General features: G+C 40.0%; 1 protein-coding gene across 2 annotated transcripts in view; it reads right to left on the bottom strand.

The window, feature by feature from the left end:
• Positions 1-22,159, bottom strand: part of CNTN6 (contactin 6) — a 125,427-nt gene that overhangs the window by 84,782 nt on the left and 18,486 nt on the right. For both annotated transcript variants that reach the window (XM_015641429.3, XM_015641430.3), the window contains exon 2: positions 15,613-15,750. In XM_015641429.3, coding sequence (XP_015496915.1) covers positions 15,613-15,667 — 55 coding nt within the window. In that variant the 5' untranslated portion in view covers positions 15,668-15,750. The remainder of the gene's footprint in view (positions 1-15,612; positions 15,751-22,159) is intronic.

Here is a 22,159-nt window from a genome sequence, read left to right as displayed (position 1 = left end):
CTTGATGAAGTTGGAGGGATGAGCTTTTCTGATGGATACCAATCCTGACGTGCCCCCTTCTCAATGAAATTTCATTAGTTTTTTTGTGTTACTAGGCAAGATGAATAAATAATAATGAACCTTTTCCAACCTAGCATTTTGTTCACTGTAATTTCAGTTCGAAGGGAGCCCCAGATTCAGTGACAGATTCTGTTTGCTGCATTGTAATCCTGTAATATTCATTTGGCACTGCTGCCAGACTGACTGAAGGCTTAATTCAATAATTTATACCACAGGAAAAGATAACACTTATATCATTTAATATCCTGCCACTTAAATAAAGCCAGCACTTTGTTTCTAACTTTTCTCTGTTTAAAATGTAACTGTTTTGCTCTCTTAGAGGATGAGGACTGATTAAGCTCAGATGATTTTTGTCATTGGAATTTTGTGTGATGACTCCCAAATTTTATTGATAAATGCCCTGTCAGTGTCTCATCAATGTGATCTTGATAGAGGGAAGAGAGTGAAACTATGACTCAAAAAAGCACATAACAACATGAGAAACTGCAGTTCTGCTTACAAGAAAATGAGGGAAAAAAAATAAATTGGAGAAATTTCAGGTCCATTTGAGTCTTTTCAACCCTTTGCTCCCACCCAGTGACTCTGGAGACAGAGGGGGACAAAGGAGAATTGCTGCACTCAGAGATCCAGCCACACTGGAATGCAGAGAAATCATGGAAAGGGCTGGTTTGAAAATAGTTTGAATTTACTAAAGCAAGCAGTGATTCCTCTTTGTTTCCAGAGGCCACACTTGGTAATTCCCACTTATGCTCAACAGGAAAATTGCTGTAATGTGAAGTTGTGTTTTGGTTCTGCAGCACTGAGAATCCCAGACCTTGTAAAAATCCAGATACAATCTCCATTCTACAGCACTATAATGCAGGTGGGTGTTTAAGCTCCTTGTACAAGTTATTTAAATTTAGTTTATTTATTTTGAATAACTGGAACAAAATGGCTCCTTCCCAGATGCTTGTTTTTCTCACTAGGGCTTAAGTAAGAGGCATGAATTAAACCAGTCAGGAATTAGCTGTAAGACCCTGACATCAGCCATGATTTTATATGCAGATAACAAGGTTTATAACACTTAGAAATAATTGAGATCGTGAAGATAATAGAAAAAACATGTAGAGAACATTTATTTTTGTAGCCCAAATTACTGCCACGGCAAAAAAAATTCCTCAGGACACAGAAAGATCTGATATAGAAATTTCAGGCTGCCACCTACTTCTTGCTTTCAGATGATTGATAACTCAGGAAGAAAATCTTGGGATATAAATCATCTCAAGCAATGATCCAGGCAAGATTAAAAAACTCTTTATTTTCTTACATATAATTGAAGAGGAATGTAAGGGATATTTAAAGCATTTTAAACCTAAGGCAGGTCCTGATTTAAATTAGATTATTCAGGCAGGATATTATCAAAATATTTATTGTCTTGACTGACTGTTTGCATGCATTTGTCATCCCTGTACTGGCATCCATTTGAAGGACCAAAACTAAATTTGGAACTTAAATTTTTAGGAAAAAAATGGTTTCTCTTAACCAAAAATCAGGTTGCAAAACTGACAGTTGGCCAGTGGAGATCCACCTGAGATAGATGAATCCTCGTGTAGCTTTGTTGTGGCTGTTTAGGTAAGATAAATTTTCCTGGCCAGCAGCACCTGCATATGTGCCTCATCTTGAGAATATTTATATTTAATTCTTATTTTGGCATCCTGACAAAAAAAAAAAAAAAACTCAACAAAACAAAAAAACCTCAACTATCGTGAGCAGCAGGAGGGAAATAGAGATTTAAACAGCAAAATGTGGTTGGGATTTCACAGGACTTGGTTTTATCCTTTGACCCCTCCTGCATTCCAGAAACCTGCTGAAAACAGGGAGGTGAAATCACTCCCCAGGAAAAGTCAGCATCTTCCTCTCTTGTGGAAAATATCAGGCAAGGAAAATATAATTAGCATTGTATATTCTGTTATTGTGTCTAGCGTGCTGAAAGCTCCCAGGCACTTTCAAAATAAACAGAATAAACAGAGATGAATGAAACTGAACTCTGCTAAATATCATCAATGAGGATCTGCTTTATTACTGGCAATTAAGAAGGGAAAGTCAAAACACAAGCTCTCATTATCACTCATTGATTAAAAACCAGTTAGAACATTGCAATCCCAAGCAGCCCACTGCTCTGCTCGTTCCACATTTCAGCACAGAAAACAGCACAATACTTCAGAAATAATTAGGAACACAGAGTTAGTGATCAGCCTTAATGTTCCCCAATAAAATTGCCAAAGCAAATGATTATGGATCAGCCAAAAGACACTATTTGAAGCCATCATCTTTTGTGGTTGTTTAATACCTTCATGATAATCTCTCTCTCTTTTTTTTTTTCTGAGAAAACACAAATGAAGTTAAAATCCTTCCAGTAATGGCACCCTGGACTTTTGTAGATGCCACAAGCATAACTTTCCAAATGCTCTTTTTTTTTGGGAAATGACTGCCAGCCATTGAGCTGCTCAGGTAATTTCTGTCCCTACTCTCTGTTTTAAAGGAGCTAATGCCAACATTTCTGATGTAGAGCAAGCTGGGAATGTCTCACTGTCAAAATTATTGTGCTTTTCCATTCAAGAGAAAATGACCTTTACCTGATGTCTTCTCCAAATAAAAGAAAAAAGAAATGACAGCATAAACAACGAAACAAAACCCAGCTGAAAAGAGGGGGGAAATGCAGGCTGATAGGGCTGCTCTGAAATTCTGCCTCGGAGCAGAGATGGAAAGGGAAGCAGGAGGGCTCCAAGCCATGGACACGTGAGGTGGAAATGATCTGGCCATGTCAGCAGGCTGAAAATCCAGGGAAAACTGGAAACTATCCCATTTAGAACACTGCCTTTCCTCTGCTAATGCTGTTTGACACCATTTTAAAGGTGCACAGAAACCTCAGCAGCCCAAAACTGGGGTTTGAGGTGTCCCAGTTAACCCTTCCCAGCCCTGGAGCGGAGCCTGCAGAGCATGGAATGCCAGGCCAAGGGAAGAGTTTGCACCATTTGTCCTCCTGTATCTCCTGTGAGAGTTCCCAGAGGGAATCCAGAACCTGAAATGCTTTTCATAAGCAGATATGAAAAATTCCATAACTCTGGCAGCTGTTCCATGGCCAGTGCCAGTTTAGCTGCCTCATCACCTTCTTACCTCCTCTCTTTTATCTCTACTTTCATTATTTGTTAAAATCCAGTCATTTTAGGAAACAGGAATGATTTATTATAAAAAAATATACTGTTTTCATCAACTTTTATAAGCTGTAATTTCCTTTAGCCTTTACTTATTCTATCATCAAAATTATTTCACAAACCCATTTTTTTCCAGCTGGGATTTACATTGATCCCTCCACACTTCGGTTTCTACCCTTGCCCATTATTTCACTTCAACTCCCTGGTTTTTAACAAGCTCTAAAAAAAACTAATTTATGTCTTTTTCCCACCTGGAAACCAGAAAGGACATGAGTGTGGGAGAAAAAGTGAGTCCAGGTTTAGGACTTCTCAGTCCATTGAGCTCTCTCTGATTTTGTAGAATTTTGCTGCTTGGGTTGAAAACAGAAATAAAAATCAGACAATCCACAGCCAGAATGGCTTGATGGGAGCTTTAGCACCGGGCCAATAATGAAATGCAGAGAAAACATTTCATATCTATTACTTTGGGGTAATTTTTCTCTAATCCAAAAATCACAAAACCGCTGTAATTCTGCGGAAATCTCACATACTTGGCTGGCATATTTTCCCCAGCTCTAGTAGGAACTGATAACAGGCTGCTGAATTACTGCTTAATAAACCACTAAATGAGTGCCATCCAAGATAACGGGGCATTAAATGACGGCTATTCAGGGAAAAAGTAGAAGTGCAGAGAGAAAGGCAAGAGGACTCTCTGCATAGAGGGAAATTGGATTAGTCATCTCATCTCTGCCAGTGGTGGAATTCAAACTGCAGCAGATTGGGGATAAAAAAAACCAGGAAAGTGTTTTGATGCCAAAGAAAGGAGGATGTAGGGGCTGCTTCTCATCACTTGAGCTGGGGCAGAGTGTTTAAATGGTGGGGGTAAGGCCAGCAGTGATGTGCAATACACTGTAATGTGTGATAAATGAAATAAATGTATACACTGCAATGTGGAATAAATGCAAAGACAAAACAGAAATGCAAAGATGAAATCCAAAAAGTGAAAATAATATACAGATGAGATTATAAATCAAAATAAATCAAGAGATACAGAGGTGGTGGAGAATTTCAGGATGTGAAGACAAGAGGGCAAGTGTTGAATTCAGGCTGGATCACAGAATCAATGAACACAGAATGGTTTGGGATGGAAGGGGACTCGGTCCCACCTCCCTGCCATGGGACCTTCCACCATCCCAGGCTGCTCCAAGGCCCATCCAACCCGACCTTGGGCACTTCCAGGGATGGGCAGCCAGCACTTCCCTTTTCCCCAGATTTCCAAGGGATTTCAGAGCTGAAGAGCCTGTCCTTCCCTAAGGATTAAACCCTGATCACAGCCCAGAGGTGCGTGAGGAGCTGCCCTGTTCCTGCCATCTGTCACAGCTGGGTGCCACCCTCCTCCAGCAGAACTTGTCCCACAAGGCTGGGGACACGTTTCCTTGGCTTGTGGTCCCTGGGGAGCTGTGTCCTCCTGGCTGATGGTTCAGCAGGTGCAGCATCCCCAGCAGAGCTGTGACAAATCTGCTCAAGGCCATGGTTCTGGGGAATGACACAATCAGGGATGGGTTCAGCTCTGATTTCAGGAGATTTACACTGCAGAGTTTTAAAGAGAAGAGACAGGGTGTTCCATGTTGCCTCTCCTCAATAATTGCATCTGACTGAATTTACAGCACGTCCTATTTCACCACATTCATTTTCTGTGTGTTTGTGTTTTCACATCCCTAATAACTTGAAAACTATGCAGACATTTGGGTAAAATGTCAGTGCAATACAATAAATGTTGGTTTGATTATTTTGACTTGCAGTGGGCATCCACCTTCGAGCTGACAACAGTTCTCTTGTCTCGATTTCTCATATAAATTAGCACATAAATAAAATATGCATAAGCATTTTACACATCAAACTGGAACAGAAATCTTGATTCAGGTTTGTTTTCCTTAAAGTTTGCATGGATTTCTGTTGATCATGCGGTTCAGCTTTTATCCAAAACTCTTAACCCAAATTATTTCAAGGCACAAAATATGAATTAAGCTGGATTCTGTTCATAGAAATTCTGTTCATGGGATTTTGTTCTTTTCCATACAAATTCTAGGTGCTCACCTTTCAGGTCATTCTTAATCTGTAAATTCTTTTTAAATGAAGAACTTGGGCATTTCTCTGGGAAGGAGAGGTTTAATAATACGTGGATATTTCTGCTCTCTGAATCTCACTCTTAGTTTTATGTGATTATTATTAGATTCTCTGAAGAAGAGACATTGTTGTTCCCTGCCAGTGAGCACTGAAAGTCGGTGGCATCACTGGCAATAAAACCATTTTAATTTGCAGTCAGGCTGGTGGGATATTAATGAGGTTTACCTTTCTTTAAGGCAAATTTGTGGAGTACATGTGCAGCACCATTTTAATTGCAGCACACACATAATTTCGTGTATCGCCAACTTATCTCCTGGAGAGGCTGGGGGTTAATTGAGTGAATAAAATAAATGTAGACTAATTAGGAGATGACAAGTTATAGCTGATAAGGTCACTTGTCAGGCAAATATGAATTCAATATCTATTGCATAAATGGTTACATTTTCTCTGGCCTAGAGCAAACTATTTGTGTTTTGCAAACTCACAAATGTACAAGGAAGACACAGAGAAAAGTCTTTTATTTCTACCATATTCAGTGTAAACCACAATAAATCTAAATAGAAACAGCAGCTGGAGGTATCACATTGTATTCTGATTTAAGTTGTGTTACACCATCAGTGATTTTAGCAGCTGTAGACTAATGTGGCTGAAATATGAATTTGATTAATGCTCAGTAAGTTACTAGAGATTAACCCCTACAGTTTTGTTGACATTGTATTGATACCCATTTTTTTATGAGCTGTAGGAAAAGCAGTAAATCATCAAAAACAATTTGGCATAAGTGTATGAAGTGAGACAATGTTAGAGGATGAAGAAATTGCATTCCATAAATCACATTGGGGCTGGGTGGAAAGGGCACGAGAGCCAAAGTTTGGATAGATTTTACTCCAAGGTACTCGAAATTTTCCAGGGTGAGCTCAGGGCACTGAGATAGAGACAATGCCAAGGTTTGGGAGGGAAGAGTGGCAGCCTGGTACCTGCTGGACAGTGAAACAAAACTAACCCTGAGGGCAGCCAACAATTCCACAAAGGAGAAGCCAATCCCAAGGGACAATGTGCTAGATGTTCTAGCAGGTTGCTGCTTCCCAGGCAATTCTCCCAAATGATAACTTTGAGAACTTAGCACCTGCTTTTAAGGAAATCCGGTGGCAAACAATCCACCCAGACTGAGATCAATGCACAGAAATAGCCTCCCGTGGAAATAACCTTCCATTGGCTTTGGAATGATGCTGGAGCGGTGCCTGAATCCCTGCCTGCCTCACAGCTTTCCTCCCTGTCAGAGCAGGGATGCTGTTGGAGCAGGAGGTGCTGAGGACCAGGCACAGCTGTGATTGTCCCTGGATCCCTGGCAGTGCCCAAGGCCAGGCTGGACACTGGGGCTGGAGCACCTGGGACAGTGGGAGGTGTCCCTGCCATGGCTGGGTGGGATGGGATGAGCTTTTAGACCCCTCCCTACCCAAACCATTCCATCACGCCGTGATTCCATGGCAAAAGAAAGGCCCAGCTGCTGGATGTGTGCCCAGGTTTGTTCACAGAACAGCTCCAGCACAAATACATGCCCCTTTTTTACACCCCCCTGAAATGGCTGAGGAAAGAATTGCACAGGAATAAACCCTTTTTTCTGCTTTTCCTCAAGCTGCTGAGATATTCAGGACATGTCAGAGGTTGTGTCACTGAGGAAGTCCTGCTAACACCAGGAACCCCCCTGGCCATTAATGTGAGTTTTCACTCCTGACTCCAGCACGACCTTTGTGTCTCTTCTGTTTATTTGGTAGCCAAAGTGAGTAAAGCTCCCAGGCAAATAACAAAGTGATGCTGCTTCCTCAGAGGAGATATTACCCCAGGAAACAGCGTGACAGATCTCACAGATGTTTTGTGGAGAGAAGACAATTTAAAGCTACAGCCATTTCCTTGCTGATACCTTGAAGAGTTGGAATTTTTCAGGCATCTTTCACTTTTCCCTCAGAACCTTCCTGCTTCTATTGTGTTTGGAAGCATTGAGAACAATTACTCTATTTCTAAGGAGCTCCAGGGCTGCAGTGAAAGGTGCATTTGTCATTACAAATATCTTTGTCCATGAGAACTTTTCATTCCCACCAAGAGCAGCTCCCATCACGGCAAAGCTCGAAGGAGTTTGATTAAAAGCCCTGATTTCTGAGTTGAAATGAATGAGTTACAGGTAATTAGAGCAGGCTGAAAAGCAGGACGACGATGTTTGGAGCTAAACAATGTCACACACAGTGCCTTAATTAGCAGCAAAAGTGATTTAGCAAAGTAATAGTCTAATTCCAATCCAATTGCTACAAATTATTAATAACAATAAGCATAGAATAACCGGGATCCACTAGCAATGAGATGCAATATCTGTCACAGGAAAATATAGGGCCCTTTAATAATGAGATTGTAATTAGAATAGAACAATAAAGCAGATATTAATATTGAACACAGGACAAAATATTGGTTATGCTACACAGAAAAGGAAAAAGTGCTATTACTAAAATTCTACAAGGGTCTGAAAATCAAATACATCAAGATAAAGTTTATAAATTTTCCCCCTGCTGCACACCAGGTGGGAATTTTGGCAGTGTCTGACCCATAGGACAAGAATTGTCACCTCTGGGTGAGCTTGGCACACAAGGAAAGCAGAGACCCAGGGAAAGGGGGGATGCAGGTCCCCTCTGTGCCTGATCTCTGCCTCCACACTCAAATTTTCCCTCTTTTTCCCCTCTCACCTCCTGCAAGAGAAACCTTAGAGAGCCTAATCTGCCTTTGGATGTTGATTGTGATAACTGTGCCAGGAACCAGAGCAATTATTGACATAAATCCTCACATGGTGCATGTGGGGCTGCTCCTCCAGTTCCTGGAACTGTGTAATTCCATCACAATTAAACATTGCTTTTAATTTTTAATATTTTTTCTAAGAGTTTAATCCTAACTATGAATGGAGTAATTGAGAAAAGGGGTGCTTGGGAGGGTGAAAAACATCAGATAAATAAAAATACTCCATTCACATTATGACTGGCTGGTTCAGGACTATAATTCAGTCTCCTGGGAAATGTGTGGTCAGCCTGTGATTTTGATTGGTTTTGGAGCTAAAAGTGGGAAAACTGTGGGCTCTGAATATCACAAGAGCAATGAAAGGAGTGCTTTACACAGGGCCCAGCTGTGCCAGCAGCAGTCAGAGCTATCCCAGACATTTCCATCCATCCAGCCCCACAGGACTCATCCATCCCTATTTCCCCTCCTTGTCCCAGAGCTGCCTTCCCATCCACGCTCCACAAGCAATTCTTTGTGGCAATCACAAGATTTCCTCTTGCAGATAGGGATGAAAAAACACCTCCCAACCCCAAGAGGTTTATTTTTGTAATGTAGGCATGATAACCATGGCCTAAATCATCCTGAGGGGCTGGAAATGACTCTGGGAGCTCAAATCCTGTGACAACCACATTTTCTGTCACAAACAAGTGCCAACCACAATACTATTAATTTTATTATTATTATTATTATTATTATTATTATTATTATTAATTTATTTTTATTTTTATTTTTATTTTTATTTTTATTTTTACTTTTATTTTTACTTTTATTTTATTATTATCATTATCATTATCATTATCATTATCATTATCATTATCATTATCATTATCATTATCATTATCATTATCACTATTATTTATCTTTAATTCTTCTTATTAATAACAATAAAGATCGATTATTAATAATAAATATTAAAATATTCATTATATTTCGTATAGTTATATATTTAATATATTAATATGTTAACAATAATTATTAATATAGTTATTATTATTAATATAATTAATAATATTTTTTAATGTTTTCTGCATATTAATTTTTTTTTTTTTGCTACCAAGAAGCCAGAGGAGAAAAAGCTGATTTTTGAGACCCTCACTGGAGTGGGATTGTGGCAGCACCATTTCCCTAGGAATGTCAAGCAGGTGTGAATGCAGTGAATTCCAAGAAGTTTTCAATGTTAATTCCTGCTCAACAAAAAAAACACACACATAAACAGCGATCAATAGGCGCTAAATGAAAAAGAAGTAGCAAATCAATAACCCCAGATGTTTTATTTTCCAGCTTCTGCAAACAATGGGAGGGATGATCAGCCTGTGATTACGTGGAAGTCCCAGATTTTGTTGCAGCACTTAAAAGTTTGTGGGCAAGGTCTTCACCCTCGTCAGGGTGTGCAGAGCTGCTGGGTGGGAATATTAAACAGCAGGGAAGTTTGCTCTGGGTTTTCATGTCAAAAAAAGATGAGTTCGTTTTTTTTTTATTTTTTTTTGCATATTCATGGTCTGATCTCTGGGGGAAAAAATTAAAATTCTCATTTCTGCTGGTGGGAAATTAGAGTTCAGGTGGGTTTTTCTCTGTTTCATGTAGGATGCAGATGATCCTTCTGGTCCCTTCCAACCCAAACCCTTCAGTGAGTCCATGATTTTATGGCCATCATTCTCTCCATAATAAAATCTAAGGTTTCAAGTGTCAGTTCTTTAATTGAGGAATTGGTTGTGGAGATGAAAAGGGAGTGGATTTGGCTCTTTAACTCCAAAAAATCCTTGTTGGTAACTCTGAAATGGGGAATCTAAAAATTCAGCTTCTCTGGGCAACCTGTCCCAGGACCTCAACCCTTTTCAGGGAAAAATTTATCTCTAAAATCAAATCTAAACTTACTCTTTATTTAAACAATTACTTAAAGCCAGCAATTTTCCTTGAAAATTTTGTGCTTCAATAAACTGTTACAGTAATATATTATTGTGCCTTCTTAAGTTTAATTTCTTTATACTTAAATTTGCCATTGTTGACAATAGAAAATGCTCAAAATATTTGAAGTGCTTAATCACCTGCTAATTTCAACTTCTTGGCAGTGATAATAAAGTAAAATTGAATTGTCTTTGAAGCTGTTGCAACAAAAAAAAGTGAAAAAAAAAAAATTAATGACTTCTAAAGTACCAGGATGTTATTTTACAAAGTTAATGAGCCTTTTGTGCTGGGAGATGAAATGGTTTGATATGAAACAGGAAGAAATCATGTAAAATTTAAATAAAAGGGAAAAAAATAATGTAAAGCAACTAATTGAAAAGATTGGGAAGCAATAATTATTTAAAGCAGCATAAAAATAGACAAGGCCTTCCAGACTAGAGAATTTAGATGCTAGAGCCATATAGAAAATGTAAAACTCTAGTGAATTCACAGCCAGGAATTCCAGCATTTCCACCTCACTCCAGGAACCATAAATAACATTTCTGGCAGCGAAATCAATGCAGGTTCCAATCTCAAAGCATCACCTGAGCTCTCACCTCTTCTCCACCCCACATCCATACATTCAGGGAATTCCAAAAATGGCTTTTTCCCTTTTTTCTCCCTTGGGAGATGAAGACAAATGAAGGAGATTCTTCTGCTGAGTGAGCCTAGCCCGTGGTAGGGAAAATCAAATATAAAATCAAAATAATTCCCTGTCTCCAGGTTTGGGGTGGTGTGGAATCCTTGGGAATATGAGAGTGGTGCTGGTGTCACTCAGGGCAGAGCTTTGAGGTGGGTTTAAGCCTGGTGGAAAGCTTCAAACCCCTTGATAGTAAAATATTTTAAAATCATAGAAAATCTGGGGAGTTAGAAAGAAAGTCAGGGTTGGCAAGCCCTGGGAAAAGTGTTAAAAGTAGGCCCTGGGAAATGTTAGGCCTTGTGCTTGCTAAAATCAGGTCAAACTGCACCTGTGTAATCAATATATGATAAATGATATAATTGTTAGATGTGATTAGATATAATTATTGTTTAAAGAACATGAGGAACAATGTTAGGGGTTTGGGGGTGTTCCGGGGAATTCCTTGTTTGGTTAAATTCATTGCTTCCACTGGACCATTTTAGTTTTATTATTTATTTTTTAGTTTTTTTATGATTGGATTTTAAACCATGTTCAACTCAAAGCCAAGTTGGGTCAGATTTGGGTCTGTGTACCCCTGGCACCCAGATCTCTTAATAAAGCACCTTCAATTAATCATTCCATGATTATGTGTGTTCCTGAATGCCAGCACCCTCACATTCCCTGAGTGCCACACTGCATCTCCAGGGCACGAGGTTCCCTTCTCTCCTGGCTTTGTTGCACCAGGGGATGGTTGGTGTTCACTGATGCTGGGCAATGAGCTGAACCTCCTGGCACCCCACAGCATGGAAACAAAACTTCTTCAAATGTCTCTGCTCCCTCTCCTGGGAAGGTCATTGCAGTGTCAGCCACGTCCTGCAAGTCATTCACAGAAATCCAGTGTTTTATTTCCCAAACCCATGGAAACCACCATGCTGTCTAAGGAACACCTAATTATTATCACTGCCTGACTCATCAGCACATCTCCAAATGCCTCTGGCTGTTCAGGGAAGCCTTAACATTTCCAGGCTGGGCTAGTTCATCTCCAGATTTTGCTGTTAGAAATAGCAAAGTTGTCACTTGTCTGAAAATATATGGTCTGCTGTTCCATCCCTAAAGGTGCTGTTATGCCAACAATAAATCTGCGAGACACTGCAGGCAGAGTGTGGGATGTGATGTATTCAATATTCATCCTGCTGTGACCCAGAGGAGGATCAGGACACTTTGCATCAGGAAATGTCTCTCTCTAATTTAACACTTTCAAAATGATGGGCCAAAACTCCAGCCCGGGAGGTTGTGGTTGCATCTTCGATTGATTTGGAGGCAGGAAGCCAAAGGGCTGTGTAAAAATACAGCTGATGCCTCATTTCCAAAATGCAGGTCAGACTGGCTGAGGAATATTTCTACTGTCCACAGCCTGATGGGATTCACTGCCATTCTGCTTTTCCCTTGTCTTTAATCCTGGAAATCCCTTTTGTTTCCACGGTGGGGCCAAGAGCATCAGCAGAACAAAGGAAAGCCACAAAGGCCACCTCTCCATCCATCACAGATTTATTTGAAGGGAAGAAGCCACCAGAAATCAGGTCAAAGAGGTGCCATTCCCTTTAGGAACAGGAGGGACACAGAAAATGGGATCAGCTGTCCAGGAGGAGGGCAGACACTTGAAATAATCAGAAGGTAATTCCCTATTGACAGAGGAGAGAATGGAGGGACCAGAGAGAGGGAGGGGTGAGGAAATTTCCTTTAACCTGATGGAGAACCTGACCTGGCATCCACACCCAAAGAACAGCCTGAGGTTCAACTGATGGATGCTTGAGACAGAAATAGGATATTAAAAATGAAAATAAAATTTTCCCCCATTAAGATATTCTTGTCAACCTGCCTTGCACAACAACTCCAGAGGAAAAAGCACAATGCAGGAGCAGCCATAGGAGGAAAACATGAGAGAGCTTTGGTGTGAAGAGACAATTATTTTATTTTATTGAGCACTTTGGACAGGTCTGTTCATTTCAACTTCCCAAAATCCTCTCTACATCTTTAATGCAGAAAGTGAATGCTCTTTCTTAGCATATTCATATCAAATAATGTTTAAATTTCAACAATGTCAGGAGATTGTTGTTGTACATCCCTATAGCAAGTACACAGAATTTAAAGTAATGATCTCTGAGTTTATCTTCATCACCCTTCTTGCCTCTGGTGCTCTGCTTAGATCAGATTATCTCATTTAAATAGCAATGGGTTATGAAAAAAAAAATCTAATCTGTTCCCTCGCTGTGTCACTGTGGATGCATTATTTTATTTTATTTTGTCCCCTAAGGCACTGCAAGAAAACCCTAAAGACCCTCGTTGAGACACATAAAAAAGCTCTGCTGGAAAATAAGAGTTGGAGGGAACATTATTCGTTCCACGATTTTTGTCTATAAAGACAATATAGAGGGCAGTTTGAGTTTTGAGTAATTGAATTGCCATTTTGGGGGGTAATAATATCCAACTCTTCTGCACAGCACATTTAATCCTGAGATTCAAGATTAATTTATAGGTCAAAATCATTTTCATTCCACATGTCAGGTGGAACTGAGGTAGAAACAAGGAGGAAATGAGTGACCAATGCCATCCAACACCCTGAATTACCTTTCCATCCCCAGCCCACAAAACTGCTCTGCTCAGCATCTGCTTCCTCATCCCACTCATTTCTGTTATTCCTAAATTGATGTGAACCTTCCATGTGATAAATCAGAGAAGTTTTGCCATAAGTGCAGTTTGACTGTGACCATCAGGCATATTTCAGATGTCATGGAGTGAAAATCAGCAGAGCTCTGCTGAAATCAATGGGGTTAATTTATACTCAGGTATAAATTAACTTGTCCCAGTGAAGTCAGTGGGAGCTTTTGCTGTTCCTTTAATTAGGAGCAGAAGCAGGACAAAAGTGCCGTTGTGAGCCACTCTTGGTGCCTGGGAATATGGAACATTTACATTTTTAGCTATTTTTGAGTCTTTAAAAGCTGAAGCTCACATCTTCATCTAAAAGTGAGCTCCCAGTACCTTTTAACTCAGGTTTAAAGCCCTGGACTGGGCTTGCTAAAGATAATCCTCTGGCAAGAATGATGAAGATAACAAAAAGTTTCAAAAGTGAAAGCCTGGGGGGAAAAAGAAAAAAAAGAAAAAAAAGAAGGAAAAGGTTCTTTTTGGAGATACAAATTATGGGTGTAAGAATATCTTGTCCCTCATGCAGCTCTCCTCCAGAGATCCAGATCCCAGGACCACCATCTATTTCCCAAGAAATCAAGGAATTACAGGGGAATCCTGTGCTCTGGAAGACTGCTACAAGTGCTTTACTCAGAGTAGTAAAGAAGGGAATGATCTGCGAGAGGTGCCAAGAGGGCTGGGTGGGGCAGTGGGGAATTAAAGGGAAGATTTGGGTCCTAAACACAGGGTTGTTGAGATTACTTCAGGAAAACCGGGGTTAAATGAGTGACTGCTCACTTGAAATATTTTATATGTTACAATATTTTATATATTCCAAGATTTTTAGTCCTTAACATGCTGGTTGTTTGTTATTGAAATAGCAACTTTGTATTTATTTAACAGAAAGTCTGATCCTGAGATTTACATTTTTTCATCCTGAGGTTTACATTTCACGTTTAGATAAAATAGTATCAAGTTTAATTTAAATTGTATTTTAAAATGCTACTGAAGTCTGCCCTCTGCTCTGTTTCTTCACTTCAAACAGCTGCTGACTCATGCACTACATAATTAATTTAAGTATCATTTGAGGTTACTTTAATACAATTTCCTTGTAAGTACATGAGTAATATCCTGGCTATTTAGAGTTCAATACATTAATTGGAGACAAAAGTCAGTTGTCATGGTTTCTATCACAGCCAATTGTGAAGGGTCAGTCCATCCCCAAATTCATTATAACCTCAAAGAGTTCAGTTCCCATTCAGTGCCTGTTTGGAGATGAGGCTGTAATGAACCACACGAGTTAATCCCATTTTTATGGCTTTATGAAGCAGGATTGTCAAGTTATATGCTTTTAATTAGAAGAAAGGTTCAGAGAAGGAATGAACTCAGAATACCAAACCCTGGCTGTGAGCAATGCCAGGCAGAAAAGAACATTTTACATCACAATAGGTTGCAAACTGTTGATATTTTAATTAAGAACTAGGGATATTCAAGAAGAAGAATGGGGGGACATCTCTGCTTCCTCCAGCCACGCTTTGTCCTCTGATCCCAGCCTGAGGAGTGCCAGGATGCCCAGGGTGGGAGGATGAGGGTCCATCATCACTCCAGCAAACAGGGAATGTCTCCATTTGCTCTGGGCTTTGACCAAGATTTTCTTTCCTTTTTGTCAATTTGTGTTGACAGTCCTTATGATTCTCACCCATTTTTGGACTTCATAAATAAATACTTTAATTTACCTTTCAGTTAACTGTGATTTAAAGACGCTTCACTTGTGTGGAAGCGCTTGAAGGGTGTGATATGAAATGTGGAATCAAAACCATTAATTCAGTGCTCCCAAACCGGTCTGCTTTTCAATCCAGCTTCATTTGCTGATATTGTGGCCAAGAAACGTTTTCATGATGCTGTTGCCCAAGTAACAATTGTTTTTCTTTCTCACTGTTACAGCTTGGACTATTTTTTAAAGCTATTACCTGGATTCCAGCTTTCTTATGATCTTGAAAAATGTTTTCCTGGTTCAAAGGCATCACCTGGAGTTGTTTAAAATTAAAGCGTGTCCTAATGAAAAGCTCCTTAGTCCCTTGTTCATACAAAAAAGGGCTGTTAATTTTGGTAATTGCTTCTCCTTTCCCCAAGAATTATGACACTGATAGAGATTTATCAATCACAAACACTAATAGTGGAACATTTTACCTGTGCTGCAGCTCATGAATGGCAGCAGACTTATTAGTTTCCATAGCAACACCATCTCCACTTTCCAAGGTCAAAAATTCCTCCCATCCAATCAGTGGAAGAAAGTAAAGTGTGTCTTCCTGTGACTACCTGGATATTCTGCAAAAACAGGAAGAGATATTGGGCAATTAAAGTACAGAATCCAAATAAACACCCCAAATTTCCCCAGGTAAAATCACGTTCTACTGCACCTTTTGGAGACTCAGACGCTACAAATGCAATTGGATGGGATCATCCCTCCATAACAGTAATTCCAAAATGACACAAAGCTGGAATGAAAATCACAGGGAATGTTGGGCTTCCTCCCATCCACTCCTGTGGCACAGAGATCTCTTGGATCACAGGGAGTTTCTCCAAGTAGGAGAGAAAAATCTGCCTGTGGTACCTCTTCCATACAGCGCTGGGGTGGAAGGAAAGGTGTTTGGAAATGTGGGCTTCTCCCAAATCCTGAATGTTCATCAGACATTAAGATAATTGTTATTCCATCAAAGGTGACTCCTCTCCATGGAGCCAGGCTGGGAGAGCTGGGGGTGCTCACCTGGAGAGGAGAAGCTCCAGGGAGAGCTGGGGGTGCTCACCTGGAGAGGAGAAGCTCCAGGGAGAGCTGGGGGTGCTCACCTGGAGAGGAGAAGCTCCAGGGAGAGCTCAGACCCCCTGGCAGAGCCTGAAGGGGATCCAGGAGAGCTGGAGAGGGACTGGGGACAGGGATGGAGGGACAGGACACAGGGAATGGCTTCCAGGGCTGGATGGGATATTGGGCAGGAATTGCTGGCTGGGAGGGTGGGGAGGATTTGAGATGGAACTCGCAGAGCAGCTGGGGCTGCCCCACCCTGGCAGTGCCCAAGGCCAGGCTGGAGCAGCCTGGGACAGTGGGAGGTGTCCCTGCCATGGCAGGGGTGGCTCTGGATCTTTAAGGTCCCTCCCAACCCACACCAGTCTGGGGTTCCAGGATTCCACAGTGGTGTGGTTCTGACCCCAGCCAGGATCCTTTGGTGGATTTGGTGTAAAGTGAGCAGATCCTGCTGCAAAATGATTGATCTCCCACGGGAGGAGGAGGGATCACAATGTCACACACACCCCGTGTAAAGAGAATAAACCATCTCTTCTGTGTGAACTTTTATCCTTCAGAAATGAACCATCCGCCTGTAAGGATTTACATAACAATTTCCTCTAATTTCCTTTGACATTTCAGTCAACAGATGATGAATTAAGCCAGGAAAAAGTATCTGTTTGGCCTATACTCCCAAAGGGCAAATGAGTGATTTACTGCTGGGGATCAGTTCATAAAGCAGCTGAAACCAAAAATCACTTAATAAAATGAGTTTACAAAATTGTAAAATCATTCCAAACCTTTTAAGTGCTGAAAATTTTCCACTGAGAAATTGCAATTATGAGCCACATTTATGGATCCTTATTCTCTTCTCTCTTGGCTCATTTTTCACAGCAGTGTGAAAAGATCTCATCCAGGCTTGCCCTGGAACTTACTGCTGGTAAGAGTGAGAGAGATGTTTTTTAGAAAATTAAGAAATCCAAATCATCTAGAAGCCATCACACTCCTCTGAGGGACTTTAATTTTGTTAATATTTTCTACAAACTTCACCTAAAAATTACAGGTGGTCTCTCAAAAAACCCGAGGAATGATCAAAACTTGACAAGCTTCTAAGTTTTGGGAAAAAAAGGATGGAAAAAACCCAGAGTTTCTTTTAGCCTTTCATGATGTCCTACTTCACACACAGCTGTGATCTACTGAGGAACATTTGCAAAATTTATAAGTGTTTGAAAGGAAAAGGATTAAAAAGTACTAAATTATAATTCTGCTGAAGTAGAAACAGAGAAGGATGAGCTGGGCTGTACCTTTATAAATCAACCCTGCCCCAAGCAGCAGTAACCGTGCCTAAATACCCTCAATCAATATTTCCTTTCTTTTTTAATTCTTCTGGGGGCTTTTTTAGAACACTTTCCTTCAGTTCAGGTTCCACTCCAAGCCCTCCTTTAAACCACCTGTCGATTCTGAAGGTAGGCATTGATTATTTCTGCTTCAGTGGGAAACCTGGTGCTTTTCCTTATTGAATCACATCATATTTATTTCACAGCCTTTCTCCTGTTTGTCAATATTTGTCTCGGAGCTCGTGTACATATCTGTGATATCTGAGACCAAAAAAAAAAACAGCTTTAAATTTCTTTTCCCTTGTCCCTCCTGAACAGGACTTATCCCTTCAGATCAGAAAATGTAAGTTAGGATTTTAATTAATTACTTAGATGTCATCCAATTCCTCCTGTATTAATTTTGTGACTTTACCTGTCCCAGTTTTTGCTTTTTTTTCCCCTGGAGGAGGGAGAAGATTCCCCAAGGAATCCCCAGGAACCCAGCAGCACCACAGGGTGAGGAGGCTCCAGTTGTCCATTTGCTGACAAATCCTCCTGGTGGATGTTAGCAGACAACCACCAGCCTTTGTCTGCAATTTATCCCCTTTTGCTGGAGTTATTGCCGTGGATTTTGCACATTCCTTGGAGCTTCTGTTTGGATTCACCTCCTCTGCTGCGGATTTTGTTTCCTTGGACTTGGAGCACTTCCCAGTGCTGGTCCCACCCAACTCCTTTTCCTTGAGATCTCTCAAATATATCCAGTTTCTGGTCCTCCCACATTGGGTGTGTGAGTTATTTCGTGCAGAAATCCCTTCTAAAGGTGCAAGAGTTGCCAGAGAAAATTAGGAATGGACTTAGACCATCCAGAGTTACATTCTTCCTGATATTCCAAACAAAAAATAACCAATAAAAGCCAAATAACTGCCCAGATTCTGCCTTTTCCAAGAGGACAGATAGTTTTTGGGTTTTTTTTTGCAAGGAAATATCCTTTTGAATGCCTCCCTGCATTCTATTCTCCTCTTGTTGGGTTATGGACAAGTCTTTTGGAACCCTGAAACAAGAACCTGCAGCTGCCAATATCCAGAATATACAACCCAAACTCTTTGTATTCATCCAAGGTATTGATCAATCCTCAGAACTGTAATTCTTCTGCTCCCAGGACTGCAAATTATGGGGCATTACTGTAAATATACACACAAACACACACATATTTCCCTTAAGTTACCCAACTGTTTTACTCCCTTCCCTTTGACAAACACAAGGACCGAACTGGCGAGCAGGCACTTAATAATTTTTACAACATCTTTCCAACAGCAGCTTCCATGGGATTATTTACTGTCAAACTAAATCAAGAATAAATGAAAAAACTGAAATATTTATAGCGTAGGAAAAATCTGGTTCAGACCAGAAATCCCAGACTGGCGTTAAATCAAGAAATGTAACAAGATAAATTCTGCCATCATACCCTTTGTTTTCTGGATGTGCTGCTATCACTTATTCTAATTGTTATGCCACAGTTTGAGCAGAGAGATGGATGGAAAACAAAATATGTTAAATATGATCATGGGGGAAACATTACATTTCCCCCTAAAAATCCTGATTGTGTGTCCATTTGTCAGCAGGATGTAATTTATACAAATATGTTTGTTACTGAAGGAGGCAACAACATTTTTTTGTTGTTTTCCCATTAGAGAAAACAAGTCCATAGGAAAGAACTCAGTCCTCAGACACTTTATATCTGTCATTTTCAGTTCTTATCTGTGGGGGAAGGAGGAATATCTGCTCCTGAGAGATCCAGAAGTGTGGGACACACAGGGATATACAGGAGGTGAATAAGTGGAAAAAGGTGGATAAAACACCCAGGTCAGCAATGGCCTTGTGTGGATGAGTTGTGCAGCTCCTGCTGCTCCTTGCAGACACTCTGGGTGATATCATTGGGAAGAAAGCACACAAAGCTATTTCTGTCATCAACCATTCCCTCCTGGACATCTGGGATACTGAAAAATTCAGCCTAAAAGTGGGATTTGGGTGTTGACTTGGCACTTAGAACACAGAGAGAAAGGCTTTTTGTTGTGTGGCTGGAGGTTGCAGTTGTACAGCTGTTTTCCTTGGAATTTAGAAGGGAAGAGGCTGTGAATTCATTTATCAATTAAAATAATCTGACATATATTTAACACATTAACAAAAGTGCCAATGCCCTGCTCTTTACTGAGCCCAACCTGGTGCCAACTCTTTGGTTTTAAACACCCTTAATTTCTACAACCACTTATTTTTTGAGTAACAAAACATTAACAAGACCAAATCTGTGACAAAAACCAAAATGCTCCTCTGGTATTATCTGAATCTTCAGGAAAACAGGCCCCATTTTTCACTTCTGCCACAATTTTCTGTTAAGTTTTCTGAAAGCAAAAGTTGGTTCAGGTGGTGATGTGACATTGAACTGGGGTAAAACCTGTCAGGCCCTGGGAATGATGAGATTTTGCTCTCAGCTAAATTCCAGTAAATTGACATTTTTACCCATGGCAAAATGTAGCTGTGCTTGCAGAAAGAGCTGCTTTTTGACCTGGTGGAGGAAGAAATGTTTCTTCAAATTCCCAGGGATCTGGGGCCAAATTCCACAGTGGTGCTGGTGGAGGAGCTTCACTCCAGGTTTATTGGGGTTAACCAATTTATTTATTTAGTCCAGTTAATTGGTGTAACCACCTATGGAGTGAGATCTGCTGCAGAAGGGAGAAGAAAGGAATGGAAATGTGGAGAGAAAAGCTCGAATCCAGGGAGTGCAGCCACAGCCTTTTTATTCTGCAGCCTCAGCTTTCCCTCCTGCCAGCTTCCACACATCTCTATTATCTTTTGAATTTGGCCTTCCACACTTTTGTGTTCCTCACGTGCCAGGAAATAATCCTGTCCCAGCCAGGCTTGCATTCCTGGCACACCATTGCTCCTGATCTCTCTATTGTCTCCTGAGCACCTGATTCCAAGGCATCTAATGTGAATTTTCTCATGAATGCCAATGATATACAGCTACATTTTTCTTTTCAAACTTTTTATCCCTGAGGCGCTTTCTGCACTCAAACTATTTTCCAGATATCCATAACAGAGTGAATAGCAAACACTTGCAACTACCAGAGCAGGAGCAGAAGAGACCAGTTTTCCAGGCTCCAGCAAGATTTATGTATGCTGTTGGAGTACTTACTGCTTATTTAGAATTATTGAACCATATTTTGAGGGAGAAAAGTACCCCGTGCTATTTAACAAAGGTTTCCGATACTGATCACTCCTATTTTTCCTCTTTCACAAAAGGACTTGGATTTTCATTTGGTTTTCACTCCTGGCTGCTATTGCTTTTCCCAGGGAAGCAGAAAATACTGTGGCTCATTTGCAATTCAAATTCAGCGCATAAAGCCTTCAGGGAGGGTTTAAATCTTGTGTTTTCAAAACATTTCCCTAAATCCGAGCAAACAGCTCATTGTGTTTCAGGTGACATTGAGATCCTACATGGTGGGACACTACAGAGGCTTTGGTTGTCTTAAACTCCCCACATCAAGACATTTGAGGAGAAATGGGATTTGGTGTCTGATGAGGCCTCCTCACCTCCCCAGATGGATTCACCAGCACTGACATGGCCCTGGCACAGGGAATTTTTGGATGCCCAACCCTGGAAGTGCCCAAGGCCAGGCTGGAGCAACCTGGGATAGTGGAAAGTGTTCCTGGCATGGCAGGGGTGGCATTGGGTGATTTTAAAGATCCCTTCCAACCCAAACCATTCCATGATTCTAAGCATCCGTGTAAAGATTCCCACCTCCTCCAACAGTCAAGACGAAGACACATTAGGATTCTTTAAAAAAAAAATAAATTATTTTAAATTATTTTTCAATTATTTTGATTTTTTTTCCCCTTGTCATTATTTTCACAGCAACAATTAGGGAGCTTAAAGCAGGATGCTGAAAGAGAAACCCTCCTCTGCCATCAGTGCACTGCAGAACGTGTCCACGTGCTTCAGGATCCCACTGGAATTGCTGGAAAGGACTCAGGGAGTGCCTCTCTTCCATCCATCCTTTCATCAGTATCCAAACACTGCTGGGCGTTCCCAGCTGTAAATAACCCTGTCTCTACAGGCAAGAGCCAACCAGACAATTTGCTGTATTTAACCCAAATAGAAAGACTGAGAGATAGGAACCCCACTGGGTTGTGCTGTTGACAAATCAGCATTAAAATATCTTTCAACAGCAAATGGCTTAAATGATAATGCATATAAAATAGTTAAATTATATTATATATATATAATAATATATAATATTACTATATATATATAATAATATATAATATATAATATATGTTATATTATATATATAATAATATATAATATTACATAATAAAACAATAAAATACATAATAAAAATACAAAAATATTTAATATATTTATATTCAACATATAATATATACTATTATATATAATAGTATATTATATATCTATATTATATATAATTATAATTATATATATATTATATCTAGTATATTATTATTATATATGTTCTATTAGAGTATATTATATAATATATTACATATTACATATTATATATGACATATTACATATTACATATTATATTTTATATATTTATTATATATTATATATTATATATTA

The sequence above is a fragment of the Parus major genome, chromosome 12 (assembly GCF_001522545.3).
Source record: "Parus major isolate Abel chromosome 12, Parus_major1.1, whole genome shotgun sequence".
NCBI classification, from domain to species: domain Eukaryota; kingdom Metazoa; phylum Chordata; class Aves; order Passeriformes; family Paridae; genus Parus; species Parus major.
Note: the sequence above shows the minus strand (reverse complement) of the source record. Positions and strands in the feature narration are given on the sequence as shown.